Raw genomic sequence first — 25672 nt, forward strand, 5'->3', positions numbered from 1 at the left:
TATTTTCAGAAAACAAAATAGTTTAAGATGCATGGTGAGGTAATGGTGCCTGCTTGTACCAAGACCCTTCTTGATCTTTTTTTCCAACAACAGCAATAACCACAACAAAAGTAGTTTAAGCTTTGGATTTTAGCCTTTCATTGTAAAGGAGCACACCATGGAAAAGGGTCAGGCTTGTTTTCATAATCTCATGTTCTTCATAGGCTGAGAAAAATTGCCTATAAGAATTCAGGGTGTCCTGTTTCTTGCCGTTAGTTGAGGCAGAGGTGGTTTGTTTGTTTGTTTCAGCGCTACATTATTCCATGTTGAAAAGCCGCTGCTATGGTTTTTCAGTCATCTCTGTTCAACTTTTTTCAAACTCTCCAAGAGTTTTCAAAATTTAAGCCATCACTGACTATTCTTTTGCATAGACTTCAATATCTGCTGTTCTACAGCTTTCTGTATCAGGTCAGTAATACGTCATTATTTAACATTTGTATCATAAAACTACATGTCCCTGCATAATTTGTACTCATGATTTGTATGAAGCATCTGCAGCTGAGAGGTGCCTGAAACAACGCCACCTGCTCGTGTCAAACCTGCCTCAGGTCAGGCAGAGCTTATTTTTCCCCAGTGTTGTCAAGAAGTGGTGGTGTGGTTGCGCTGCTCTGCAGGGCTGTGATTACAGAACAGCATAGGCTTTCCAAGTGGGCCTTTCAGCAGCAAGTCAATGCATCAGTCTCAGAGACAACTGCATGTCCATCATTTCAATCATTCTTCTTCATATTTTACCATATGCTCTCTTTTTTTTTTTTTTTTTTTTTTTTTAGTCTAGTAGTGGTGCTGTTACCTTGTCTTACATGTATAGCTTTCCCCTGCGAGTTACTGTAACAATCTTTGTGTGCATTCCTGTAGTGTGCTTTGTTCCACTGCACTCTTCCTCTCACCAGCTGATTCCTATTTCTTTATTTTCCTTTTTAACCGTATTTGCATATTTTAGTGGTACTTTCCTTCCCCACCACACTCAGAACTGCTCCAGACTTATTTTTAGTATTTCACCTTATCTCTTCCTTGCATTTGCTTGTGGTTTAAGTACTTTCTGCTTATTGTTTCTTTTTATAGCTTCCTGTAAAAAACTTAAACATAAATATTGGTTTGAAAACAAGGCAGAGGATTGTTTTACTAGGTATAACTGTGACCAGCATGTTAGTTTTACATTTCAGGCATACATGCCTAATCTAACCTAACCTGTCATGGTTTTTTTTTGTTGTTTTTTTTTGCTTTTTCTACAAACAAACCAATTTCTCAAGTACCTTTTTTTTATACAGCCTTATTGTAACAGCTCATAAAGAAACCAAAATCTGGTACAGAGAAGGTTTTCCACATCTGGGGACAGGAGCTATATGTGTTATTGTTCTTGCAGCATATTTCATTGCAATTTCATTGCTTTTAAGCCCTTAGAGAGATGGTGTCTCTGGAATAACAAAGAGAATCAGGGCTGCACACATGCTGGAAGTGTTATCTGGCTCCAGCATATGGCCATTGAGAGCAACATTGCTGCAGAACTCCTGTGGTTTCTTATTTTAACCTGCAGTTGGGAGACAAGATGTTGGGCACATCCTAGATAAACAGACTCCTCTCAAGCTTTTGAAAGTGCTTTCCAGCTTTTCTGATAATTTTATGTTAACCCCCAACCCCAGATTCTAGTGATTCTAGTGAAAAAGGAGCAAAGTTACTCTCCATTCATGGGATAAATCCATACAGTAACCAAATGCAAGTGTTCTTGTAGTCAGTGATGCACAGCCTGAGCATGGAGGAGCACAATTGCTGCTCTCCTCCTGCAGCACTCTGTGAAGGCATCTACCCATCGAGAGGAGGTAAACCTGAAAATTTTGGTAAAAGACAAGCTCTGTTCTCTAGCACTACTTCCAGAGCTGCTCAGGCAGCATTTTAAATTTATTGCTGCAAAAAGGTGCAATGCAAAACCAGTCATCAGTGGCAGTGCAGATTATGAAGCCAGTGGCAAAAGCTTTGCTTAACACATCCTGGTACTCAGAAATGTTTTCCAAATACCAGGGCCAGCAGTTGAGGTGGATCTCAGTCCTAAAAGGCAAACAGACCTAGTGAGGGCACAGAGTGAGGAGGACAGATTGCTGAATAGGGGCTCCTGCAGCGGTGCCAGCAGCTCAGGCCCAGTTGCACACATTTATCAGCCAGCCCCTAGGCAAGTCCCCAGGAGTTGCCAGCTCTAAGTCTCTGATTTCTGTTTTCCAGTGAAACCCTCTTTCCAGGGGAGCTGCAGAAGAATCTTGATTTTGCAACAGTGATGATATCATCTCAAGTCATGGTGTTTTCACAGCTTCAGTCCAGATGAGATTGTTATCCAAATGATGAGTCAGTCCAGTTTAATCTTACAGCATGCTCTGGCTAGGCTGCAAAATGGACCATGCGCCACAGAAAGGCTGGGGGAGCTTTTTCTCTTATTCCTGAGCTATCTTGACAGGTCAGGTCAGACAAAAATGATTCCAGGAGCAAAAACCCAAAACGATCAGTTCAACCTGCTTGTTTATTTGCTTTTGACCTGGAAAGGTCTGTCCCACCCCAATGCAAAAGGTGACTGAAAAACTAGCTCAACATGAAATACATCCAACCAGTGTGTTTCTGGAATTTATCCTGTTCAAAACACACAACTGATCTGTTAACTTTCGCTGTAGACAGTGCAATAAAGTTTAAAATTAAAAACAAAACCCCAGTCCAAAAAAAAAACACCTTAATTTTGTAAAGGTAGTGTTCAGTGAACACAAATTAATCCATTTTATATATAATTTCAGGTAGAATTCAATCACCTTTGATATAAATAAGAAAGAGGAGTTAGCTGTGTCTTTTTGTTGCAAAAGATGCCAGGCTTGATGATGATCTGCATGTGTTGCAGGCACTATTCATCCAACAGAGCTTGCAGACTGGCAAGGAGCTTGATGTGTATGTTTTATTTCCATTTTGATTTATTGAGAGGGTGGCTGAATATGCAACAGATTTTATTTTTTCTAGTGCTTTGAGTTGATGACCATTGTTGAAGTTAATCTGCTAGGAAACTTTTGTGCTTTTTATATAAGCATTTTTACTGGTTAATGCTGAACAAGAGCTTCATTGTTCCCTTATCTTTTCTCTGGTTTAATGAAAAATAAATAAATCTCCTGATTCAACCTTTGTGCAGGAAGAATAAAAAGTTATTTTGTAAGGAGAGACTATTGCAAAGATTTTTGAACTTTATATAGAGAGTATTATAACCACGTCAAATAGGCAGATTTTATGTACTGTCACAGATCTGAAGCTCAGTAATGGACAACAGTCATTGAAAAGCATTTTCAGTACATGAACTGGTGCTTCATTAAAAACAAAACACAGCCCTGTTCAAAACTGGCTATAGTGAGGATAGTGCTGAACTTTTGTTCTCCACCTGCATGTTTCCATCCTTTTCACGTTTAGGTAGTCTATTGCCATCCCCCACCCACCTTGATTTAGGTCGATCTCATAGCTTTATTACTCAACAGTGAGAGATCGTAGGGCCAAGCATTCTGAAAAAGGAAAAACAAACAAAGAGAAAATGCATAGTTGCTCAGTAAATTCCATTTTATACTCAAATGGTTTTGATTATATATATATATTTTTTTCTGAACAATTAATTCTAGGGGCTTGACATAACCAAATAGGCAAAGACTCATTGCCAGACATTGAGGCCAGTATTAGAAGTGAAAAATCCACCTTGAGAATCTGGTGAGCTTTCTAAGAGACACACGTGCAGCTATCTAAACTAGGAAGTTTGTTCCAGAACAGAACTGAATTATGTGTTGAATAAGATACTGTGAGCAGGAATGTATGCAAATGTTGGTACTGCATGATGTTAAAAGACCTTTGTGGATCAGTGAGATATGAGTCTGAGTAAAATTCTGATAAATGTTTGCGTAAATGTCTGGTCTATATGATGTTATTTTCTCTCCATTTTATAAATGCTGTTACTGATTTATTTACTTAATTATTTACTTAAGATCTACTTAATTCTGTCCATGATGAAATGACTTGGATAAAAATAAATATTAGGACCATATTTATTAGGAAACAGAAGATAAAATATGTAAATTGTGACTGTGTATTTTAAAGGCCCAGCTAATGCTGAGAATTCACATTATCAATTTACAGAATGCAGTGCACATTTTGAATTGTTTTGAAACAGCAAGCTATATGATAGTGGATAGACCTGTGTCAAGGTACATTGTGCATTTAGTTTTGCACTGAATTCTGTGTTTATACGGATCTTGAAGTGTAACAACATGATCTAACAGTAATTGTGTATTTAAAGATCATTTTAATAATCCAATTAAGTGCTTGAAACTTACAGAGCAGGCAGATTGTTAAAGCTGATGAGATGCAGGGATCTAAATAACAGATGTCTATCCACGTATTGGGAGATCTTCGGATATGTAGGTTTGAGTTTGATTTATTTGCATTTCCCAAGGGGATGCATAATCTAGGACTTCACACCTTTTGGCAATAGTACAATCAGCTGCTTTGTTTACACTAGTTTGTAGACGGAATTTGCTTTTGAAAGGATTAATGTGAGTGAAAGCTTTAAAAAGAAAACTCACAACTCAATGGACAGAAAGGCTGTCTGTCCTGAAGGTCTGTCCTGTGACCTTGCCTAACCTTGTTGAGTATCTGCTGTTGTCCAATAGCCTCATTCTCTTACACACAGGGGCAGAAGCATCCCCTATAGGTGTTATAAGTGAGGTTATATTCTGCACAGAAGTACAATATGAGAAAAGTTCATGCCAGCTGTAAAGGTAAGTTTGTCTTTTAGTAGGTGAATTTGTATTACCTTATAGGATGGACAGACTGTTGTGGAATGTTGCTATAGGAATTGTTTGTACAGTGAGTATGGTAGGAAAAAAAATCAGGTTAATAACAAAACTATATCTCAGTGATGAGGTGGATTGAAGCTACTTCTGGAGACACGATCTTTTCATTTGGTATCGCTTGTCATTTGTTGTAATTAGTGGAGAATGAGGAACACCAGAAAGCAAGTCCAGGCTGCAGATTCCAGATGGAATAGTTGAGGATTCTGTCTGAGGTACAAGAAGAGCTGTTGGCACAATGCATGATGCTGAGGAGTACACCAAAATCCAAAAGGGTCAGGATTTGCAATAGCTGCATTCAGGTTTAGTTCACAGTGTTTCTACACACTTAGTTGTATAATTGGAAAACTGTGATGGCAGTGATGCCCTTTTCCTTTCATTTTTTTCTATGTATTTAGATAGCAAGAAGGTATAGCCCTGCCTTACACATGTGCATATCCATGCACAGCTTCTGTTGTAGTGTACAGAACATCATCAGAGAGATGGTGGAGCATTTTCAAAGAAGTGCAGTTGAGAAGGATGCAGATGTTTTTTTCCTCCAGCACTTTTCAGCTTTTAAAAATTATTTTCACAGTTGTATACATTTAAAGGACAGAAAAACATTATTATGATTCCCCAGTCTAACAACTCATAATGCACAAAGCAAGCCAGAATTGTACATGGCTCAGCTTTTAGAAGTATGCCTAATCTTGGCTTTAAAATTGAATCCAGTCACTAAAATAAGTCATCAGATTCTTCCAGTTCCTTGGTCTAAAATGAGTTTTCCAGAATATGAATTACTAGTCTAGATTTTTCCAAGCTCTTTGCACTGAGCCTCCATTTTAAAGTGAACTGAACATTTCATTCCTTTAATTATTAATTTATGAAATATGCAGTATCAGAAACATCTTACATCTATTCTCTCTTGGCTGTGGTTAAATAGTTAGTCATTAACATTGGTTAAAGCTCATGTTCAGTAGATGTTTGCAGAGATATCATATCTGTGTATTTCTCTGAGTACACTGCCTTTTTTCCAGACTGGATAAAAGAATCTTCATGAACCTTTTCATGTTTATTGTTGTATATGATGTCCAGATATTCATATGTCTACACACAAAGGTGTGTGTGGGGACATGGCGGCTCTGATCCACCGTGACCCCTTTCACTTCTCCTGAGTCACTAGTGGTTCTCCTCAGCTCGTGCACAGTCAAAATTCAATGTTTGCTCCAGAAGGATGTTTCTGGCACGTGTTTCGTTTTCTGCATATTAGTGTGCTGAACTGCTCGTCTATATTGAATATTTTTGAAGGATGCTTCATTTTCAGTTTGAATGAAGATGAAACTGAATGAAAGCATTTTTGAATTGTGGCAGATGAGTCATAGATGTGCCTTCTCCTGGCAGTAACCAGCAGTAACTCATGCCTCAGTTTGCTGAGCTGCATCACCCTGATCCAGGGTGGGTCTGGCACTGATGAAGGTGTGGCTGCTCCACACTGTGGAAACCCTGCACACCATGACACTGGAGAGCAGACCACACCTGTAATGTGACTTTCTGGAGGGACTGAGATGGAGGATTGTTTGCAAGCATAAGCTGTGAGTAACACTGGAACAACCTGAGTCACAGAATCCTTCCAGTTCCTCAGGTACAGTCCTCAAGCTGCAGATATTTGACTGTTGCAGTCATTCTGCTAAGTGTTCACCACGGTGTTCACAGCACCAGCTTCCTTTTGAGAATTAATTATAGTGGTGTTTGCTTTGTGTAAGGAAACAAGGCTGTTTGCAGGGGCATCTGCTTTGCCTAAAAGCAAATTGGGGGCCCAGTATTGTGTCCCATGCTGGCCTAACTTCAGCAGACACCTTCAATAGGTGGCTTTTTCTTCAGCTTGTTTGTCCAAAACAACTTCTCTTCCCTTCAGTTTGAAAGACTGTTCCTTCCTACACAGTCCTCGTGTCTTTGATCTACTGTGTTCACGAGGTTTTTCCTGTCCTAAGTATTGTCTTTTTAATAAGCAGTTCTCCAGAATTCGCTGAGAAATGGCATAATCAAGTCATTCTTTCCTTTCCTGCCTGTTTTTCTCACCAGCCTCTTATTAAACAATAGCCAATATATTTCTATAATAAATATCTTAATACAATATTCATAAATTATGAAGAGTAGTTCCAATTCTGTCACAGTGAACTCATGGGAGTGAATTGCTTTTTACAACAAGCACGGATTCCAAGTTTTTTTGGGCTGATGCTGTAGCTCATGTACAAATTATTAACTATTTGGACAGCAAAAGCCTAGCTTCCTTTTAAGGTAAAATCCCTTAGTACAAAAACAGCAAGGTTTTGTTTGGTACCAAAAATTAGCAGTATTTTCCTTATGACTTCCCATTTTCCTCCTAATTGTTCCTTCTTCCCCTCACCCCACACACAATAACTCCTTAGAAGCTGTACTTAGGAGTTGCTGCAAGAAGTGATTATACCACAGTGAATATTTGGCTCTGCTTGATGGATGTAACATTGCAGGTGACCAAGAAAGGGGGCTTCAGATGAGGATCTTGCATATTGAGACTTCAGTGACCTAGTGAGGAAAGTAAGAAAGGAAACTCACAATTCCACTCCCAGTTGGTGAATTCCTGAGCAGTTAGGCTATCAGTAATTCTAGCCAAGATTGCTCCCTTAGTGATGATTTTTTATGTGATGTGTAATTTTCTCTTGAGATACCAACAATGGAAGTACTACACATTAGCTTTTCTTTACCTCATAAGTTTTAATAAATTTTGGAATTACAAAAGATCTTGAGTAAGTTTTCAAAACATAATGTAATGGCTGTAGGTTTAAGGAATTTTGTAAATCAATAAATACAGAGCGATGGAACAAATCTCCTGCTTGAGAATTTGCAGTTCAGGGGAGATGTTGGAAATCCAAGTTATTTGATCTACTCTCAGTTGGGGGGCAGCATGCAAAGTTTTGTCTGGATGAGAAAAGAGGGAAATGAGTCCTGTGTTTAAATCTCCCCTGCAGCTGGTATGAAAATTTGGAAACTCTCATTCTTCTAGTGATTTTTCAGCGATGTATTGGCCCCATTAAAGTCAGTGGGAGTTTTGCCACAGCTTTTAATGAGGTCAGAAAGAGAATAGTGCATTTCAACTGATTTTTTTTTTTTTTTGAAGTTGGAAGTGTTTCATACTCATTTCTTTTACAGTGATATATTTGAGAAACAAATCCGCCCGTAATTAGATGGCATTTTCTGCAGCATGATAGGAAGAAACCTACCTGCAAGGTGGCAAGGAATAACTATCTCACACTGTCTCATGAGAACAGCCGTCATTGTTAGTGTTTTTTTTTAAACTTGTTGACACATAGAATTTGGGCTTTTTGGCACGTGAGGGGTAGGCAGTTCAGTTACAGATTTCATATCTACAAGCTCTGTCTTTCGTAGAAAAAGAGTGGAATAAACAAGACGTAATTCAAAGGAAAGACAAGGAAACATGGACTTGACTGTGATACTTAGTGAGTTTGAACTATTTTTCAAAATATTTGTTATATTTCACATCTTACATCATGCCAACAGGATCGAGACATGATGTATTGTCAGCATTCCGTCTGTTACTAGTGGAACATGTCTGTCTATGAGCAGAATATGGCACGTTTTCAACAATCTGTCACAATAATGCACTCATTAATATGCTTGTGCAGGCTTATAACAGTTAAATATTTATGATATGGAAATGTGTGCTCTCTTTAATTCGCAAGCAAAGACTAGTCAAAGATTCGCTTTCTGTTCTTCAGGTAAAAAGTTCTGTTCCTCCTAAGGAGTGTTATTCTAGTAGGAAATAATTTGATGAAAATATGAAGCCGGATGGAGGGGGAGGGAATCCTTTGCTTATTTTCTGCTGTTTGACTGAAGTTGTGCAACCACTTAAGTTTTAAAGCACCTGCTCCTGTTCTGTTATCTGACTGAATATTTTGATGACTCAATCTGTTGCATTTAAAAAACAAAGTAAAACAATGACACACTGAAGTATCTTAAGTTCCCTTTCTTCTTGACCCAGGTGTTTCCCGTGGTGAGTATGCATTGCTTACCACAAACTGGTGACAGCAGAGCTCCTCATGGCATGCAGAGAGAACTTACTCGTAACTTTTGTGACATCTTGTCTTTCCTTAAGAACTAATGCTCATCCCTATTCTCTTTTGAGATGAATGTACCTCCTCTTATGCTTGCAGGTCACTTATAAATGTACGTAGGGCCCTTTAGCAATGTGAGTTGGTGTTCCTGGTGGTATCTCTTGAGAAACACTGCTCAGTGTCTGGTTGCCTGCTTGAAGATGCAGAAGATGGCAGGAGCTTGACCTTTCCTCCTGGGCAACTCCTCCTGCAGGAACACAGGTCCTGCAAGGGGACTAAGTAGAAGGAGAAGTGGCATTGGGACTGTTTCACATGACAACTGTTCTTTCTCTTGCTTTCTTCCTCCTTCCCTTTCTTCCTCCTTCTCACTCTGTTGCTACTATCTCTCAGTGGATTATTCTGTCCTCTTTTTTTTTTTTTTTTTTTTTTTCATTTTCAGTCCCTGGGACAATAAAGCACGGTGCAAGGTACCACTCACCCGGAAAATGAATAATCCCTAATGCTCATCCCACATTCCTTCCTGAAGTGTTGTCCCTTCTGGCTCTGTGGTTTGAGGGCTGCCTCGCCCTGCTGGACAGGGTGAGCCTTCATTTGACCCTGTGCTTATCCAGCAACACCTAAGGATGGGAGCTGCATAAAGTGCCAGCTCACATTGACCTGACTGGGGAGACAGTCAGAAGTGATTGCGCCTTAGTGTGTGAGCCTCTCTCTGTTTGTTTTAAATACCAAGTTTGCAAAATCAATATAAATAGGAGCTACTTCCACTCTTGTAGTTCAAAGCATTCTCATAGTGTTTGTAAGTGCTAACGAACAATGATCAGAGGAAGCAGAATCCAGGCTTCCAGGACTTGCACATTTTGGGTTATGAGATGCTCAAGCTTGTGTTTTGTAAACAAGGTCTAGAAACTCCTCTGCATACTTGTATTTTGGACTATAGCAACCTTTAGAAGAAAAGATCTAATTGTGCCTGGATTTATTTTACAAACTGGGACTGTTTCAGCAATCTGTGTGGCCTTCCATTCAGTTGTTTGTTTAAGCCAGGCCAAAAGCCACTTATCTAAAGATGATTTATTCTCACTCTTGAGCTGACAGAGCCAAGCTGGGAAGGGTGAAAACTGAGTTGTAGGGTTTAGTATGAGCCCCCACCAGTCAAAACCATAAGGGAAGCTTTGAGCACTGTCCATTACATTGTTCTGGAAGGTACTTGCAAGTCTTGTGCCTTGCTTGTAGGACACCTTTTTTAAAATAAACAGCAGTGGTATGTATGTGATTGACTCAGATTTGAACTTTGCAGCTGTTCCTTCCTATCTGTATGGTATGCCAGAGCAAAACTCTCTCTCTAGCTCAACATCTCTGAGATCAAAATTTTTACTCAAATATTATAATTTGGATCAGCTTCTGACTTCTTGGTTTTGGCAGTGTGAGCAAAATGGAGGCAAGTGTGTTTCTTTATCTAGTTCAGAAAATTAGATGTTATTTATTTCCTTAACATATAGCAATGTTACAGAATCACAGAATCACAGAATTTTCTAGGTTGGAAGAGACCTCAAGGTCATCGAGTCCAACCTCCAACCTAACGCTAACAGCCCTCCACTAAACCATATCCCTAAGCTCTACATCTAAGCGTCTTTTAAAGACTTCCAGGGATGGTGACTCCACCACTTCCCTGGGCAGCCTGTTCCAGTGCCTCACAACCCTTTCAGTAAAGAAGTTCTTCCTAACATCTAACCTAAAACTCCCCTGGCTCAACTTAAGCCCATTCCCCCTCGTCCTGTCATCAGGCACGTGGGAGAACAGGCCAACCCCCACCTCGCTACAGCCTCCCTTGAGGTACCTATAAAGAGCGATAAGGTCGCCCCTGAGCCTCCTCTTCTCCAGGCTGAACAAGCCCAGCTCCCTCAGCCGCTCCTCGTAGGACTTGTTCTCCAGGCCCCTCACCAGCTTCGTCGCCCTTCTCTGCACCCGCTCAAGCACCTCGATGTCCTTCTTGTAGCGAGGGGCCCAAAACTGAACACAGTACTCGAGGTGCGGCCTCACCAGAGCTGAGTACAGGGGGACGATCACCTCCCTAGCCCTGCTGGTCACGCTGTTCCTGATACAAGCCAGGATGCCGTTGGCCTTCTTGGCCACCTGAGCACACTGCTGGCTCATATTCAGCCGACTATCCACCATCACTCCCAGATCCTTCTCTGCCTGGCAGCTCTCCAACCATTCCTCTCCCAGCCTGTAGCTCAGCTTGGGGTTATTGCGCCCCAGGTGCAGGACCCGGCACTTGGCCTTGTTAAACTTCATGCAGTTGACCTCAGCCCATCGGTGCAGCCTATCCAGATCCTAACTACAGATGTTCTGTAGTAAAAGGCAACAGATAAATATTCTTAGTGACATATGTGGAAGTATAACTTGAGGCATAATATCTGGCTGTCAGAGTTGTTCGTTAGACTCAAGGAACCAAAATACACGTTTTCTTTTTCTTTCTTTCTTTTTTTTTTTTTTTTTTTTTCTTTTTTTTTTTTTTTCTCCCCTTCATTCAGGAACTCAGTTTTATCTTCATTGGATGCTGTCAGGATCTAACATCTTTTAACTGTTAAACTTCACTAAATGCCAAGATTGACCATGAGCATGGTTGAGGGAACACAGGGTAAATGAGACTGATGGTGAAGGGGTGAAGTTTCCAGATATGTTAACATCAGCATTGAAAATCATCTGTAGGTCCTTTTGCCCCTTGTTCCTGCTGCAGCATCAGTTTGCTGCTGTCTTAGTGGTTTTGGAAGGGTACAGTATGAACTGGTTGGCTGAAATGAACCACATTTTAAAACACCTTTCCCCTCAAAAAAAAACAAGCAAACAAACAAACAAACAGAACAAAACAAAACACACAAAAAAAACAAAAAATGCATGTTTAGCTCAGAGAGCTTCTGTGGTGCATCCAAGAGCTCTAGTGGCTAACTGAGGAGCTGGTGGTGGGGTGGGGTGACTGTTGGGACCCAACCCAACCCAGCTACACACTGCACTAAATAACTCACCCCCACAGATGAAGAACATGGCCGTAAAAACAGGGGCACGCCCAAAAGAGTAAAGGGTGATCCTAAAACAAGGAGTCTGCTTCCTCAACGAGTATTGATTTGAGTGAGTTTATACCAGTGGGGTTAAACAACCATTGTATATTTTGAATATGGGCTGTCAAAACAAATATTTTGACAGTCGCTCAGAAGTGGATGTTGAGTGGCGTGCTGTGAAGAACATGCAGTTCTATCATGGAAAAAAATCATCAAGGTCTGGGAAATTGAGAGGAGGAATAAACAGCCAGTTTTCAGCCTGAAAGTAGACTAGCTTGAACTTTTGTGAAGCAAAAATGGGAGAAAAAGGGGTGAGCAGCATGCTGGAGGGCAGCTTCACGAAGCACAGCTATTTAATGCAGTGTGTAGCTGGAGAGAGTTTGGTGTACGGTGCATGCATTTTGTTGGAGTCATTGAAGAAATGGGTTAATTCATTTGGAAAGTCAAGGTGGTGCATGTAGGAAGGAAAAGGTTGACTCCACAAGCATGACTGAACTGTGAATTATTTCCAGTGCTTCATCTGCAACCTTTCTCTGCCAAGTCTCACGAGTTAGAAATGCCCCCTGCCCCTCCTCTGACCTGTGCACTGTATTCCTTGCATGTTTTTGTCCTCTTCCTTATAAAAGGAGGTGTACAGGACTGGCAGTCACGCTCAAGATTATCGCTAGTGCAAGAACTAATTTACGCAGGTGCTCTCCTGTGAATAATCATGGGTGTCTCTGGAGATGCTTTTCATACCAGAATAAAGTGGTAGTTACTTAGGAAAAGCTGAGTTCTGAATGTTTCATTTGAAAGCTAAGTATGTGCTGTTGAACTGTCATTATTGGTGACACTTACTAACTTTCACATGCTTTGAAGTTTTGCTACACAGCAGAACTGGGAAGTTTGAGTCCCAGTGAAGTCCAGAGATTTGGCACTGTTTCCATACCATTTTTACCAGGCAGTTCTACTCATGCAGTGACTTTTCTGGAGGTACTTTGTTCTAAAATGCTACCACAATGTATTTTTGAGCTTGCATTTCAAATGGAAAAGAATGTAATGGTGTGAACTCTTCCTCCTGGTTCTAACCATGCATCCAACATTTGCTACCAGAAACATGTCTTTATGACTTCCTGTGTTCATATTAAGTTTCTATGTACATACTTAAATACACACGAACTTTGTTCTCCTCTACATTCAATAAACTGTATTTTATTATTTTATGTGGGTACAGGGTGAGTTGTAAGAGCTGTGATAGGTGTTCTGCTGCTGTCCTTTGCACCTTGATTAAAGCAGATTTAATTAGAAAGATGAGGATTTAACACAGGAGCAATGCTTGCACAAAAATACAGATTCTAGGGCTTTTTGGAACTTTTCTTAAAAATAAAGATGTTTTTTATTAAATTCTCTTTAATTGTGCCGCTGACATCAGAAGAATGTATGCTTTTCTTACATTCCAGTTATTATTTAAAGTGGAAATACTGAGAGAATTAACTTTGTTTTGGCAGGCTGACACTTCAGTTCTCTGTTATTACAAAGGGTGTATTCGAGTCATCTGTATGTCAGGTTGCTTGAAAACTTCATGATTTTCCCAGATTTTCCAGGGAAAAAACATAAAGTGAGCAGAGCTATTATCACAGCACAGCTAAAGCACAACTAAGTATGTTTTGCCTTTTCTTAACATGTAATTTAGTAAGTTTTCATAATTAACCTAATAAAGCCTATGAAATTATTTGTCTGATTGCCAGATATGCACTCTTTTTGGTGCTTTCTGATGTCTTTCTCTAGTTAGCTAGCAGCAATAGAGAGGCTGAAAGCTGTAGATTGTGCCCGGTATTCTAAGCACTATGTAGAATACCAGGAAGAAGCAGGAGCATCCATCAGAAAAACAGGCAGTGTGGTAACAGTGAACTAAGGGTGGCAAAATCCAGTTGTTGGTGTGGCAGCTTAGCTCCATACATCCTCAAGGCCCAGAGGAATCTAGAAACAGATCTAGAAGAAGAGTAATGTGGATAAGATCTTATGTATAAATCACTACTCCTAGTGTAGGACAGAGTAAAAATGGCTGGATTAAATTCTGAATCTGTTGAAATTGTGTATTTTTTTTTAGTTTTGCATTCAGTGGGACTAAGATTCAACCACTGAACTCAAAAACCCCTAAGAAATTGAACACCAACTCCCTTGCTCTTTGACAAAGCTAAAAAAAAAAAAAAAAAAAAAAAAGCATAAAGGAAGAGAATGTCTGTTTTTCTGCTATTTGCTGAGCCCTTTGTATTTGGCAGAGGTGTAGTAATGAGGCACTTTTTTGCCTTTGGTTGAATGCTGGTATGCTTTTTGTGTGTGTGAGTAAAACTTGAAAGTGCCGTGCTCCCATCGCTGACGGGATAACATGAGTGCATTTCCTGTTCTCCCCATTTTTCCAAGCGACACATTTTGAGTTCAAGCACAGAGGCGTGTGTGTTGATCCATCTGTTATTTTAAGGAAGATATTTGGATCCGAGTTAGAAGTGTAATGATCTCCGATTGCCTCTTGTACCAAGATAAGTATAGCTCTGGGAATGTCATCAGCTACTGTTCAAAGGCAGAAGAAAGGGAAGGCCCTTGGGGAATATCTTGCTGTAGTCCCAGCCCACAGAGGGCTGCAGGAGGGGTGGATGGAGGGCACGAAGGAGCCTGTAGCAGACCGGCAAACCAGGTCACCAGGACATTTTTCCACAGATTTCCATTAGCAGTAGTGCAAGTCACCCTGAGGCTGCCAGTCTCAGCATCCATTCGCAATGAGACGCGACAGGCCTGCTGGCAGCTCACTGCTGCAAAATCCTGGCTTTAAAGCAGGAGGACCTCACGGTGCACCAGTTCTGCAACACCCTCCCTCAGGTCCGGGCTCTGTCCCTATGTTACCACCGCATCCCAGCAGGCAGGGGCTGTCCCCGAGGGGCTCCCCGCAGTGCGCCCCGTGCCTCCTGCCCAGACCCCCAGCAGGGCAGGGCAGCCGTTCAGCCCAGCTATGCGGCTGCAAAACCGCTTAAACACGTACGAGAGCTCTGCTGGGTCGCTGCCAGTAACCTTGGTAATTTCAAGCAGAGGAAGATGATGTGGGCGTGCTGGGGGGAGTGGGTGGGACAGTTCGACTGCGGAGACCTCGCTTGCAGACACAGAGCCACGGTGGGACGGGACCGAGCAGATAGTAGTGTACGTACAGCCGGGCTGCGGGATATTTATCGCCCCCCTGGGATGAAATGGGGAGGTTTCCAGCAGGCTGTGTGTGACGGGCCCTTGTGAGAGCTTCAGTGTGTCGGTTTGGACCCGCACAAGATTCCAGCTTGTTGTTGGGATGTGTGGGGGTGGAGACGAAGGTTTTTTCTCTCTGATGATGTTGTCTCTCTCTCTTGTAGGTGTGTGATGTCAAACAGTGGGCAGTCCCTGCAGCCTGCCCTGCCAGCCCGGAGCGTCATGTGCCAGTATGAACAGTAAGAGAGAAAAGTGTACTTCAGCGTCTGAGAAAGAAAAAAGGAGGAACTAAACGGCGAGAACAAATGACCACACTGCTAGCAAAACTTTGAGCAGTTCACTTTTTCTCCTGAGAAATTTCATCTTGGCTGGTGTGAGAGAACTGAAAGAGCAAGCAGAGCCGCAACAGTGATTTCCTTAGGGTACCTTTTCTCTGCTTTAATTTAATTTTTTCCCCTTCGTGCCTGGATTTAAGACTGCCAACTGCACTGATCACAAGCACTGGACACCAATATGTGTCATGTCATTGTAACGTGTCGGTCGATGCTATGGACTCTTCTGAGTATTGTCGTGGCTTTTGCAGAGCTCATTGCTTTCATGAGTGCGGACTGGCTGATCGGCAAAGCCAAGCCACTAAGCTCTGAGGACATGGACAACAGAACAGGAGGATCACAGGAGCCCTACCATCCAACACTGGGCATCTATGGGCGCTGCACACGAATCTCCCACATGCAGCTTTCTAGACGAGACACGCTTTGTGGTCCTTACGCCGAAAACTTCAATGAGATTGCCAGTGGGTTCTGGCAGGCGACCGCTATTTTCCTAGCTATGGGAATCCTGATCCTCTGCGCAGTGGCATTTGTGTCTGTTTTTACTATGTGTGTGCAGAGTATTATGAAGAAAAGTATTTTTAATGTCTGTGGACTGCTACAAGGGATTGCAGGTATGTGTGTTTTGAGAGCAACTAACAATTTTAATTTTTGTGCCACTCAGCTGGAGAAACATACCAATTCTGTAGTCCCTACAAGGAAATCTCATTAGACAGACCCAAAGCGATTCTATATGCTGGTGTTTATTCAAACACAGCTGAAATTTATAGCTACACAGCATGTAATACATTGACATTGGCAGCAGGATTGCAGCCTGTTGTGTGCCAAAATGAACTGACCAGTGTTTCTTTTGTTTGCTGTTCTGTGTTTTCCCTCTGCATGAATTTCTTTCGGTAACAAAAACTTCTCTCCTTTGTTACCAGCAGAGAGCAAAGTTAATTCTCATGTTAAGGCAGTCCATCTCCCTCTTGCTTCTTTAGTAACTTTTCCATAGACCCAAGGCTTTTCCAGGCTCTTCACGTCTGTGGTGAGAGCAAATACCACCACCTCGGAGGTGGCAGCCTGCAGTCACACACCCTGTTCTCCGGGATTTCATGCTAAGCTGCTTCCCTCAAGGACATGAGCTTTGACAAGTCATACCTGACAATAAACCCTTCCTTTGGCCAGCCTATTTGCTCAGCAGCAATTATGGAGCCCAGCGAGCTTTTCTTTTCCCTGTCCTCATTGTACTTTGCCTGAAAAGATGTACTGGTTCTAGATATATCGTGTTTCTGTTGGACTGACAGGGATTAAGCGACCATAGCATGAACTGAAGCTGGAAAGGCCCAGCCAGACCAGCACTTGGCTTTCCACACTCTCTGTGAGCAGTGGGAGGCCTGTCCTGTGTGTGGGTGCCCACACGGCACAGCAAGTGTGTGGGGTGGTCAGAGGGAGAAGAGGGGTCCCCTGCTGATACTGACTGCCCCCAGAGACCCGTGGGGAAGGTGGGAGTGAGCAAAGCCACCTCCGCCTCCCCTCTTGGTGGTGCTCTTAACCACTTTCTGAATTGAAATGACCTGTTTTCGGTAGACAAGAACCAGGAGTTTGGTCTTGTTTGTTGGAATAAGGAGTCCAGGTTTGAACCTGTACCGGTGCAGAACATGGCCTCCATGTTGGTGTGCCTGGGCAGGTGGGGCAGGGCTGGGCGTTCGGGCCTGTGCGAGGCGGCTGCTTCCTCTGGGCTGCCTGAGGGCTGAAGCCATCTTTATGTACCACGGCCAATGCTGGATCCTAAAGCACTGTGGCATTGGCTCTTGCCGTCCTCAGCTTCGTGCAGCTGCGGTGTGAAAGCGTACAGGTTGTTTGGTGTTACCCATAACCTAACGTTTGTGCTGTGGGGCTAGAGTTAGATCCCTTTCTTGGCTCATGCTGCTCAGGTGATGGCAGAGAATTAGCAGGTGGATGGCCTTTAAGTAAAAATTACATGTCTTGATGCAATTGTTCCTGGGTTACAGAATTTGTCAGCACCCTTGAGACAAACAAATGTCTTTGTAGTGTGAATTATAGCCAGTAGAAGGTTTTAGCTCCTTGCTTTCTTACCCTGTACTTCAGAAATAATCCATGAAACCTGTTCTTCAAGAGATTACGTTACTTCTTTTCTGTTGGAGGTGTATTTGTGTGAGAGAGATCACTTAGTGGCATTGAGTAAATCTTGGCTCATCGTACTTGGGTCTGTTGAAAAGATAACCAGACTTATGGTTCTGATGCCATCTCAAGGAGACTGTGGTCTGACATGAAAGCTAACAGCAAGTAGATTCTTATCGTAGCGAGCTGTTCTGGAGACCATCTATTTGTGAGAAAACGTTTTAGGTTTTATTATCAGACCAGCTGTGCCTGTAAAGGGAACCATTGAACAATATGGTAGACAAAACATTTCTTATATTTTAGAGGATAGAGAAGTCCTGTTTGAGCTGCACTGAGAATAGAAGCACTTCCTTTCTTATAATTCAGATAAATGACACAGCATGAAACTGGGTAATTGAAAGGTCGCATTACTGAAACTGTTGCTATGAGAAATACGCCTGCCAATATTTGCAGCCAGGCGTCTTGTGGCTAGCAACTCGTTTTCTCAAGATTAATTTTATTGGGTCCACTGCTACTTTTGTGCCAGTAGCATTACAGCATCTGCTTACTTAGTTGAAAGTATTTTTCTTATGACTTATCACAGCTGTTAATTTCAACTTTCTCAGTCCCTGAGTTTTGGAAAACACGCAAGCATGTTGTAAGAAGGATAGCTGTCGGCATGGTTAATCCATATGAGGATTATGATATCTAGACTAATGCCCTGGCCAGAGAACAACTTGATACAGCCCTGCCTGATTGTTTTAAACTTAAGATCATTCTTTCAAATGTGAGTAATGTATTTATTTTTTTAAATAAGAGTAGGAAAAGAATTCACACAATCGTTTTGTTTATCAGTGTATATCAACCCAATATCTCTAAGTATGTCAAACATCTCATTTTCAAAGACAAGATGCACCCACAGTAGAGTCATCTACAGGAACTCAGGATCTTGCAGACTTAATCGCATTTAAAATCTCTATATCTTTGCTGTGGATATTTAATATAATTAAAAACATACACCAAGTTAATTTATTCCTGGAATTCATCATGAAAACACAAAAACAGATACCGGATATATCTTTTCTGTCTAGCAACATTGGTTGTGACCTGGATGATGCCTACAATGAAATTATAGAACAGAAAGCCACATCTTTTCTGCTACGGCCCTTGGACAAATGCGCAAACTCTCATTTAGGTCAGTGGGAAGGAGCCATGTACATATCTGGCCCACAGAGGGTTTTTGTTGTTGTTACAGAAAATTCTAAATGAAAGGTTATAAAGGAAGAAAACATGGCTGCTGTTTGAAATCCTGTAATTCCTTTGTAATAGAGCACAACCTTGTATCAATTGTTTTCAGGCTGCACATCTTTCTACACACCTTTCACTCTGGACGTGTAGAAATAGTAATCAGCGATCCTGGTTTTGGAAATGTTTGCAGGTTGTTTCATCTGGAAAAGAATCTTTTTCCTGCAATAGAGTGCAGAGAAGGGAGCCAGGTAATTAAATAGATAATTACTACCCAGCAGCAAGGAGTCCATGCAGACTTTCATTCAAATGTCTTTTGGGGGAAAGTATTCTATTTTTACAGTCAATGAATTAGGGGCTAGAAGAGGCAGCGTGTTAATATGCAGTAGTTGATAAGAACCAATTCAAAGCAGATTGTCAGAGTAAACACCTAGTTTTATGAAGTAACTAATTGGAGATCCTCTACTGATACACTGTGGTACAAATGTTCAATGATTATGTATGTTTACAAGCTTTGTTTGGGCTTTGTTACTTCCCTGTGCTAAGTAATATAACTGAAAGATAAGCAGGGTGGGAGCAGCATAGGATGCAGCCCAAGCCAGCCAAACACAACGTTGTTTATGCTGCTGATATAAAAAACCTTTCCTCGCCTTCTGGCACCTCCGTTGGAAGAGCCCGTGAGGCCATGCGGTGCCTGGAGCTGGCTTCACCCATGGGGCTGTCCCCACGGCTCACCCTGCACGTCACCAGCCCCCCAGTCTTGAGGCAGAGAGCTGGCAGGGATGAGTTCCCTTTGTCCCTTCCTCACACTTCCTCTTCTGGGGCCCAAATGCTGCAAGTTTGGGATTCCCTCTATCGCCCGCCGGTGGTTCCTCCTGCAGCATGGCTGGGGAGGTGACAAAGCTTCTTCCTGCATGAGACTATGTCAGCATCCCACTTCAGTGTTCTTCTCTCCTCACCCTGTGTGGAGGTTGCCTTCATACTTCACCCCTTGTATTGCTGTCCAGCTTTTCCTCTGGTTCTCCCGCCTTGTTGTATGAGGCTGGCTTCCCCTGGCACCTGTCCTGCTCAGGCCCAAACACTGAAGCCTCTTCCCAGTGAGTGCGCTTTCTGTTCTCAGCTCTCCTCTGTTCATTCTTCTCTCCTTTCTATGCTCTATTATTTTTAACTCGTATTTAAGCTCATCCCTTCTCCTGTTACTGGTTGTGTTCCCTTGTGGGTCCCTCTTAGATGCTAATGCAGAACCTGGGCAGTAGTTCAGCTGCAAGAGCTGTACTCTCAAATGCAAGGAGGTTTCTGGACAGTTTTCTAACACCAAGATGCAAAACCTGCTTTGAAGCCAGCTGCATCTTTACATCTCATGCACTAAGAAAGAGTTCAGCATGCTGCACGTATTGGTCATCGTTTCCATGTGGGCGGGTGGCTGATGGGGAAGATGACCCAAGCAGAGCCTGATGGGAACCATCTGAAGGCAAAGAGGATCAGGAGCTGCTGGTGGGGGGGATCCAGCTGGAGGGTGGCTGGGGGGCTCCGGGGAATTTGTGGTGTGTGTGTGGGACTGATCCTGGCTGCAGGAGCTGAGGAGGCCACTGGGAGTTGTGGGGAGGAAGCGGGAGGGCAGCCAGGACATCCCTCAGAGGTGGAGCAGGAGGAGAGCAAGCTGCAGTGGAGGCAAGTGTGATGTGAAGACTTGTGGTAGTGGCAGAGAAGTTTAGGATATTCAACTGCATGTTGTCAAGAAGCGATGCTGTGTCAGAGAAGGGGCCAAGCTGGCGAGCAAGGAAAGCACTGTGTGCACTCACGTGGCTGCCTGCGGGTGACAAGAGGCTGTGGCTTGCTGGGCAGTAGCAAAGCAGAGCAAGAGCAGTTTTGCCCTCAATGGCAAGGGAACTTCTTGTTTGTCTTTCTGAAGTGCAGAGCATGCATTTTTCAAAAGCATATTTCCTCTTGGATTCAGCTTAGGATTTTTCTATTCTGATGCCAGAGCTCTGAATGCTTGGGGTGGGAAGAAAGAAAAAGGGGCGGGGGGGGGGAGGTTGGGGGAAGAAGGGTATTTCTAATGGAAATCCTGACGGTCTGAACCACTCTTGCTGTCTGCGGTATAGTGCTTCCTGTAACCTACATGGCCAAATACCAGCGTGACATCTAATACACGCTTGGCTGCTGAAAGTTCAAGCTAAGGGGACTGCTATGTTGGAGCAAGAGGGAGTATGCCAGGGAAGGAAAATGAGTTCAAGTGCTAAATTGCTGTTGGGCCTGAGGGACGGTATTAGTAACTTTAAAGAAATAAAGTGAAGATGTCAGTGTTTGGTTAGATTTGGAGGTCAGCTCATCTCCTGTGCTACCAAAGTGGGCTCACAGGGATGAGCAGACACTCAGCAGACTGTAAATGCTCAGGTCTTCACAGATAAAGTGAGGCAGCTGGAGTTTTTAGCAAAGATACATCCCTTCCATCAAATGGTGCTCAGTGTGAGGCCCTCATGTGACTCCCTGAGAAATGCTTCACTGGGGCATGTGTGTGCACAAAGGTCTGTTACCTGTAGTGGTGCTGGCAGGATGCTGGGAACGCCTTTGCATCTCCCTTGCATCCTGCTGCCCTGGGAGAGAGCTGGCTGCCCCCCGAGGGGCAGGGAGGGAAACAGAGGAGGGATCCCCTTGTGGTGGGTATTTCCTTCCAGGCATCAGAGCCAAGGCTGCTGCTGCTGTTGTATGTAGGCAGCAAACCCTGCAGGAGAATATCCAAATGCAACAGAGGCGGTGCTTTCATTTGAACACAGGAAAAATAAAGATGAAAGCAGCTCGGCCTTGGCGGGCAGAGGGGTGAGGGCGGTCTGCTTGCACTGCGGGGTCAGTACCGAGGAAATGGAACGGAATGAAAAAATGTCTCAGAGCCCTTTCACCTCTTTGTTTAAACCGAGGCAAATTGTTGCTTCGGCCTCCTTTACAGAGCCGTGGTCACGAGGTGTTTTTCTTTCCCTTTCTGCTGATTCAGCACAACCGATTCATGTTTTTGAGGGCACTGGCAGCAGCCAGTTGGACAGTGGTGGAAGAGGTTACAGCAAGAGCTGTGAAACGTGCTGGGTCTTTTCCTTCGCTTTTCGTGGACGGAATATTTGACATTGCCTGGTATTTCCTTTCCTAGCTAAGGAACCTCCCGAATTTAACCATCCACAGTTTAGTTATCATGTGGTAGCTTCAAACCTGTTATTGGCTGTCTCAGATTGAAGACTCGTGATGCCCTGGTGGCTGCGCCTCTGTGCTTGCCCCACATGAGGATGGAGCTGAACAGGGGGTTCTGGGCGACTTGCTGGGAGCAGGGTTTTTTTGGGTGACGGGTGGGGTCATCACAAACACAATGAGATGCAATTTGTCCCCCTCTTCTCCTGAAAGCAGGAGTGTACAAGCTGCACTTTGTTAGAGAGAATACCAAGCAGTAATGTTATACCATTATTGGAAAAAAAATATTAAAACAAAGCCACCCCAAACCCCATACAGGAATCCCCCATATGCTGTCATTCTGCCAAAGCAACCCACATCAAGGCTTTATAAACTGACTTCTTTTTGGCTTTTCCTGTGGATAGCAAAATATACATAATAGTCATAAGAGCCTCAGCATCTCACCCGTAGCCTTCCCCTCTACCTCCTGTCTTGCACATCGTCTACCGCGTGCTCAGGTTCCTGTTTGCACACCTCACAGAGCTTCTCCCCTTGCTTTTTGCATGAAAAAGAGCAAGCTGCCAGCCACTTGCTCTCGGGGCTGCTGGCCCCCATCCAGGGAGACCGAGGGTGGCAGGTTGGGGACAGGGCATGGGCCCCACTGGCTGCAGCTTGCAGGCACTACCTGCTCCCCTGAGCCCACCCCACTGACTTTGATCAGATTAAGAGCTGATTGCCAAAACGTTTGTGATCATGAAGGTGTCTGTTGTGTGGTGGCTGTCACTGAAGTTGCTTGCATCTGCACCAGCCTCTTTGGGTTAAGGTAGTGTACTGCCCCGATTTTATAAAGGCAGGTTTATTTGTCCTAGATGGTGGCAAGCCCTTGCACCAAAGCGATAATTTGCTGTGGTTGTACAGAGGAGGAGAACAAGCAGAGTTGCTGCCCACACTGCCTGCGTGGTGTTGAACAAGGCTAATCGTTCCCTGCCTTCACCCTTCTCCTCCTCCGCTGAAATAATGTTGTTGCTGGGTTGTGCCTGCGCTGTGGGGGCCTGTTGCACTGCCACCTCATTGATCACAGCTGCTTAATTTCCTGTTTCTTCAGCAGCATTTAAAACCTTTTTTTTTTCTTTTTTTTTTTTCTTTTTTTCATTTTGCTAGGAAATGAGAAGATAGTTTCAGGATTTGCAATGGAAATTGGCTTTGTTAGTATACACTGTTGTTTAATGTGGCACAACAGCAGCTGCACAGGAGACTGTCAAAACTAAATAGCATGCCTCCACTTATCTAAACAGGCATCTGTCTGCGTAACCCCTTTCTTGAGGGCTGATCCCAGGGATGGAATGAGAAAGCGTTTGCGCAGCTCTCACCCCCAGCATGCGGCGTGACATACACATGCCCGTCACGACTGACCAGTTTGTTGGTGTCCAGTGATGTTAGCCCAGCAACAGTACAGCAGAGTGTAAAAACCAGCAGAAACAATTGCTTGCTGCAGTTCTAGGCTCTTAGGAAGGGGAAAAAAGAAAAAACAACAACAACAACAACAACAAAAAAAGTTTTTCATATCAGAAGATCATTACTGAACTGTCTTCAGAAACTTTTCCTCACAGCAACGCACTCTGTCATGTTCATACTGGTATTTCTCAGTATGAGAAGTGGTTTTACTCCGGTGGTTTAGGAGGAGGAAGCTGCTTTTATTTAATTGTAACATAGAAGGGCTAGTGTTTAACTGGTTGTCCAGGTTGTAATCAGGAACAGACTAATAATCCTAACAAAATCTAAATCCAATCTAAATTTTCTATTTCTTAAGGCTTCTTTTTGAAGGCAGGTGACTTGGAATTGATAACATAACATTGTGGGGGCAAATTCCCTCCAGTGAAACATGGGAAGATGTTCTCTGCTGACAGACTTATAACAAGATGTTTTAGATGAGTTATCTGGATAAAAAGATTTTTTAAATAAGACTTCTGCTGTTTTTCATAAGCACCTGACTGCATTGCGTAGCCTAGATTCAGACCTCTGTTTTAAGGAATCCTAAGAGTAAAGGCATAGTAGAGCTGGCAACAACTAACAAGAAGTAAAATGTAAGTAATGCTGCACCCACTGCAACGCAGCTGTGCTAAGAGAGAGGGGGTGAAGTCTTCAACAGAGCATGCTTGAGCTCTGCAAGTCTGCATAGAAGTGCAGTGGAAAATAGCCTCGTGTCATGTTTTCAGAATGAATTTGTTCCTCCCAGCAGAAGAAACAAGCAGCGGTAACTCACAGGTAGATTGGCTGTGAATTAAAATTAATTTATTGTATGTTAAGCGGCAGGAGCTGAAAGTATTCCTTGCAGAAAACTTTATTTCAGAAAGGAAAAAAAATTGTTCTCTGCTCTTGATTCTGCCTTGAAGATTGGCTTCTGTTCAGATACACTGGGACAAAAGCAAAAAATGATTTATTATGAAATCATTATCATTATAATTTACTGTCCTCCTGCCAGATCCGTCTTAAGGCAAACTGTCGACAGGAGATAATTGTTGCTTCATTAGATTATGCTGACATGGTTATACAACACAGAAATGAGCTTTGTACTTCTATGACTAATGAAAATTTAAGTGCTTTAATCTTGACTTACAGCATTAAACGGCTTATAAAGCTGCAACATGTGGATTAAATACAGAAGGAATATTTAAACGTATCAAGCATAGGAGTGACAGTCAAATTCAAGACTTGTAAGAGTTAATTGATCCAGAGAGCAAATTCTTTTACGTGAATCAGGAGATTGTGCTAGGAAGTGGTCTTGTGTCCCTGTGCACTGTGATTATGAATGGAGGCCAAGGACGAGCCACTTGGCTCCTGTTCCAGCCCCTGGTTAGCTCCAGGACAAATGCTGCCACCTTTCATTCACTTGCTCCTGGCTCCATGCCCTCCTGCACCATCCTCCTGTGGGCGCTTCAGAAAACAAAACCAAGTACCCCTACACTGCCCTGTGCTGTCCAAAAATGACTGGAAACCAGTTAATCTTCATTTTCCCTCTGTCTTGTTTCAAGGGAGGCTATGGCCGTGATGAAACAGTTGCCAGTGTGCTGCTCAGGGTCATCTCGCTTGTTCCTTGCTCCCTGTCTCTGCGTGCATTGTGTGAAAAGGATATTGTCAGCTATTGGAGACAGAAACTATGAGCAGAGCTGCTAAGCTCTGCAGGAATGTGAATAAGTAACAAAAATAGGAGAGATGCAGGCAGGTGAGCCCCAGGGACTGAGCAGCGGGCTACAGAAAGGCAGAGACTCAGACAATTAAGCGGAGCTGTAAGGGACCTGGCCAGGCTGAGCCCTGTGGACACTAGCATGAGAAATCAGTGCTGAAAATTTACCAGTCTGGCCAGATGCTATCCTGTAATTGTTTTTTGCTCAACTGCAGCTGCTTGCATGTGTGTGAGATGTAGATCAAGGCAATGGCATTAGCCACAGAAACACCCCTGCGGGTTTTGCATGCTGCTTAAAATGGTTGTGCAGCAGCCCTTGGGATAGAGGTGAGAGCACGCAGAGACTGAACTATTCACATTGCATTTAACCATTTCTCATGTGTAAAGCAGAGCTTAGCTTTCCAAGGAA

The 25672-nt window shown here is 43.0% G+C and overlaps 1 protein-coding gene across 2 annotated transcripts in view; it reads left to right on the forward strand.

Annotated features, from left to right (window-relative positions):
- LHFPL2 (LHFPL tetraspan subfamily member 2) overlaps positions 1-25672 on the forward strand; it is a 129510-nt gene that overhangs the window by 95939 nt on the left and 7899 nt on the right. For both annotated transcript variants that reach the window (XM_082783322.1, XM_082783323.1), the window contains exon 3: positions 15411-16189. In XM_082783322.1, coding sequence (XP_082639448.1) covers positions 15760-16189 — 430 coding nt within the window. In that variant the 5' untranslated portion in view covers positions 15411-15759. The remainder of the gene's footprint in view (positions 1-15410; positions 16190-25672) is intronic.

Source organism: Aythya marila (assembly GCF_965140915.1).
Source record: "Aythya marila genome assembly, chromosome: Z".
Classification (NCBI taxonomy): Eukaryota; Metazoa; Chordata; class Aves; order Anseriformes; family Anatidae; genus Aythya; species Aythya marila.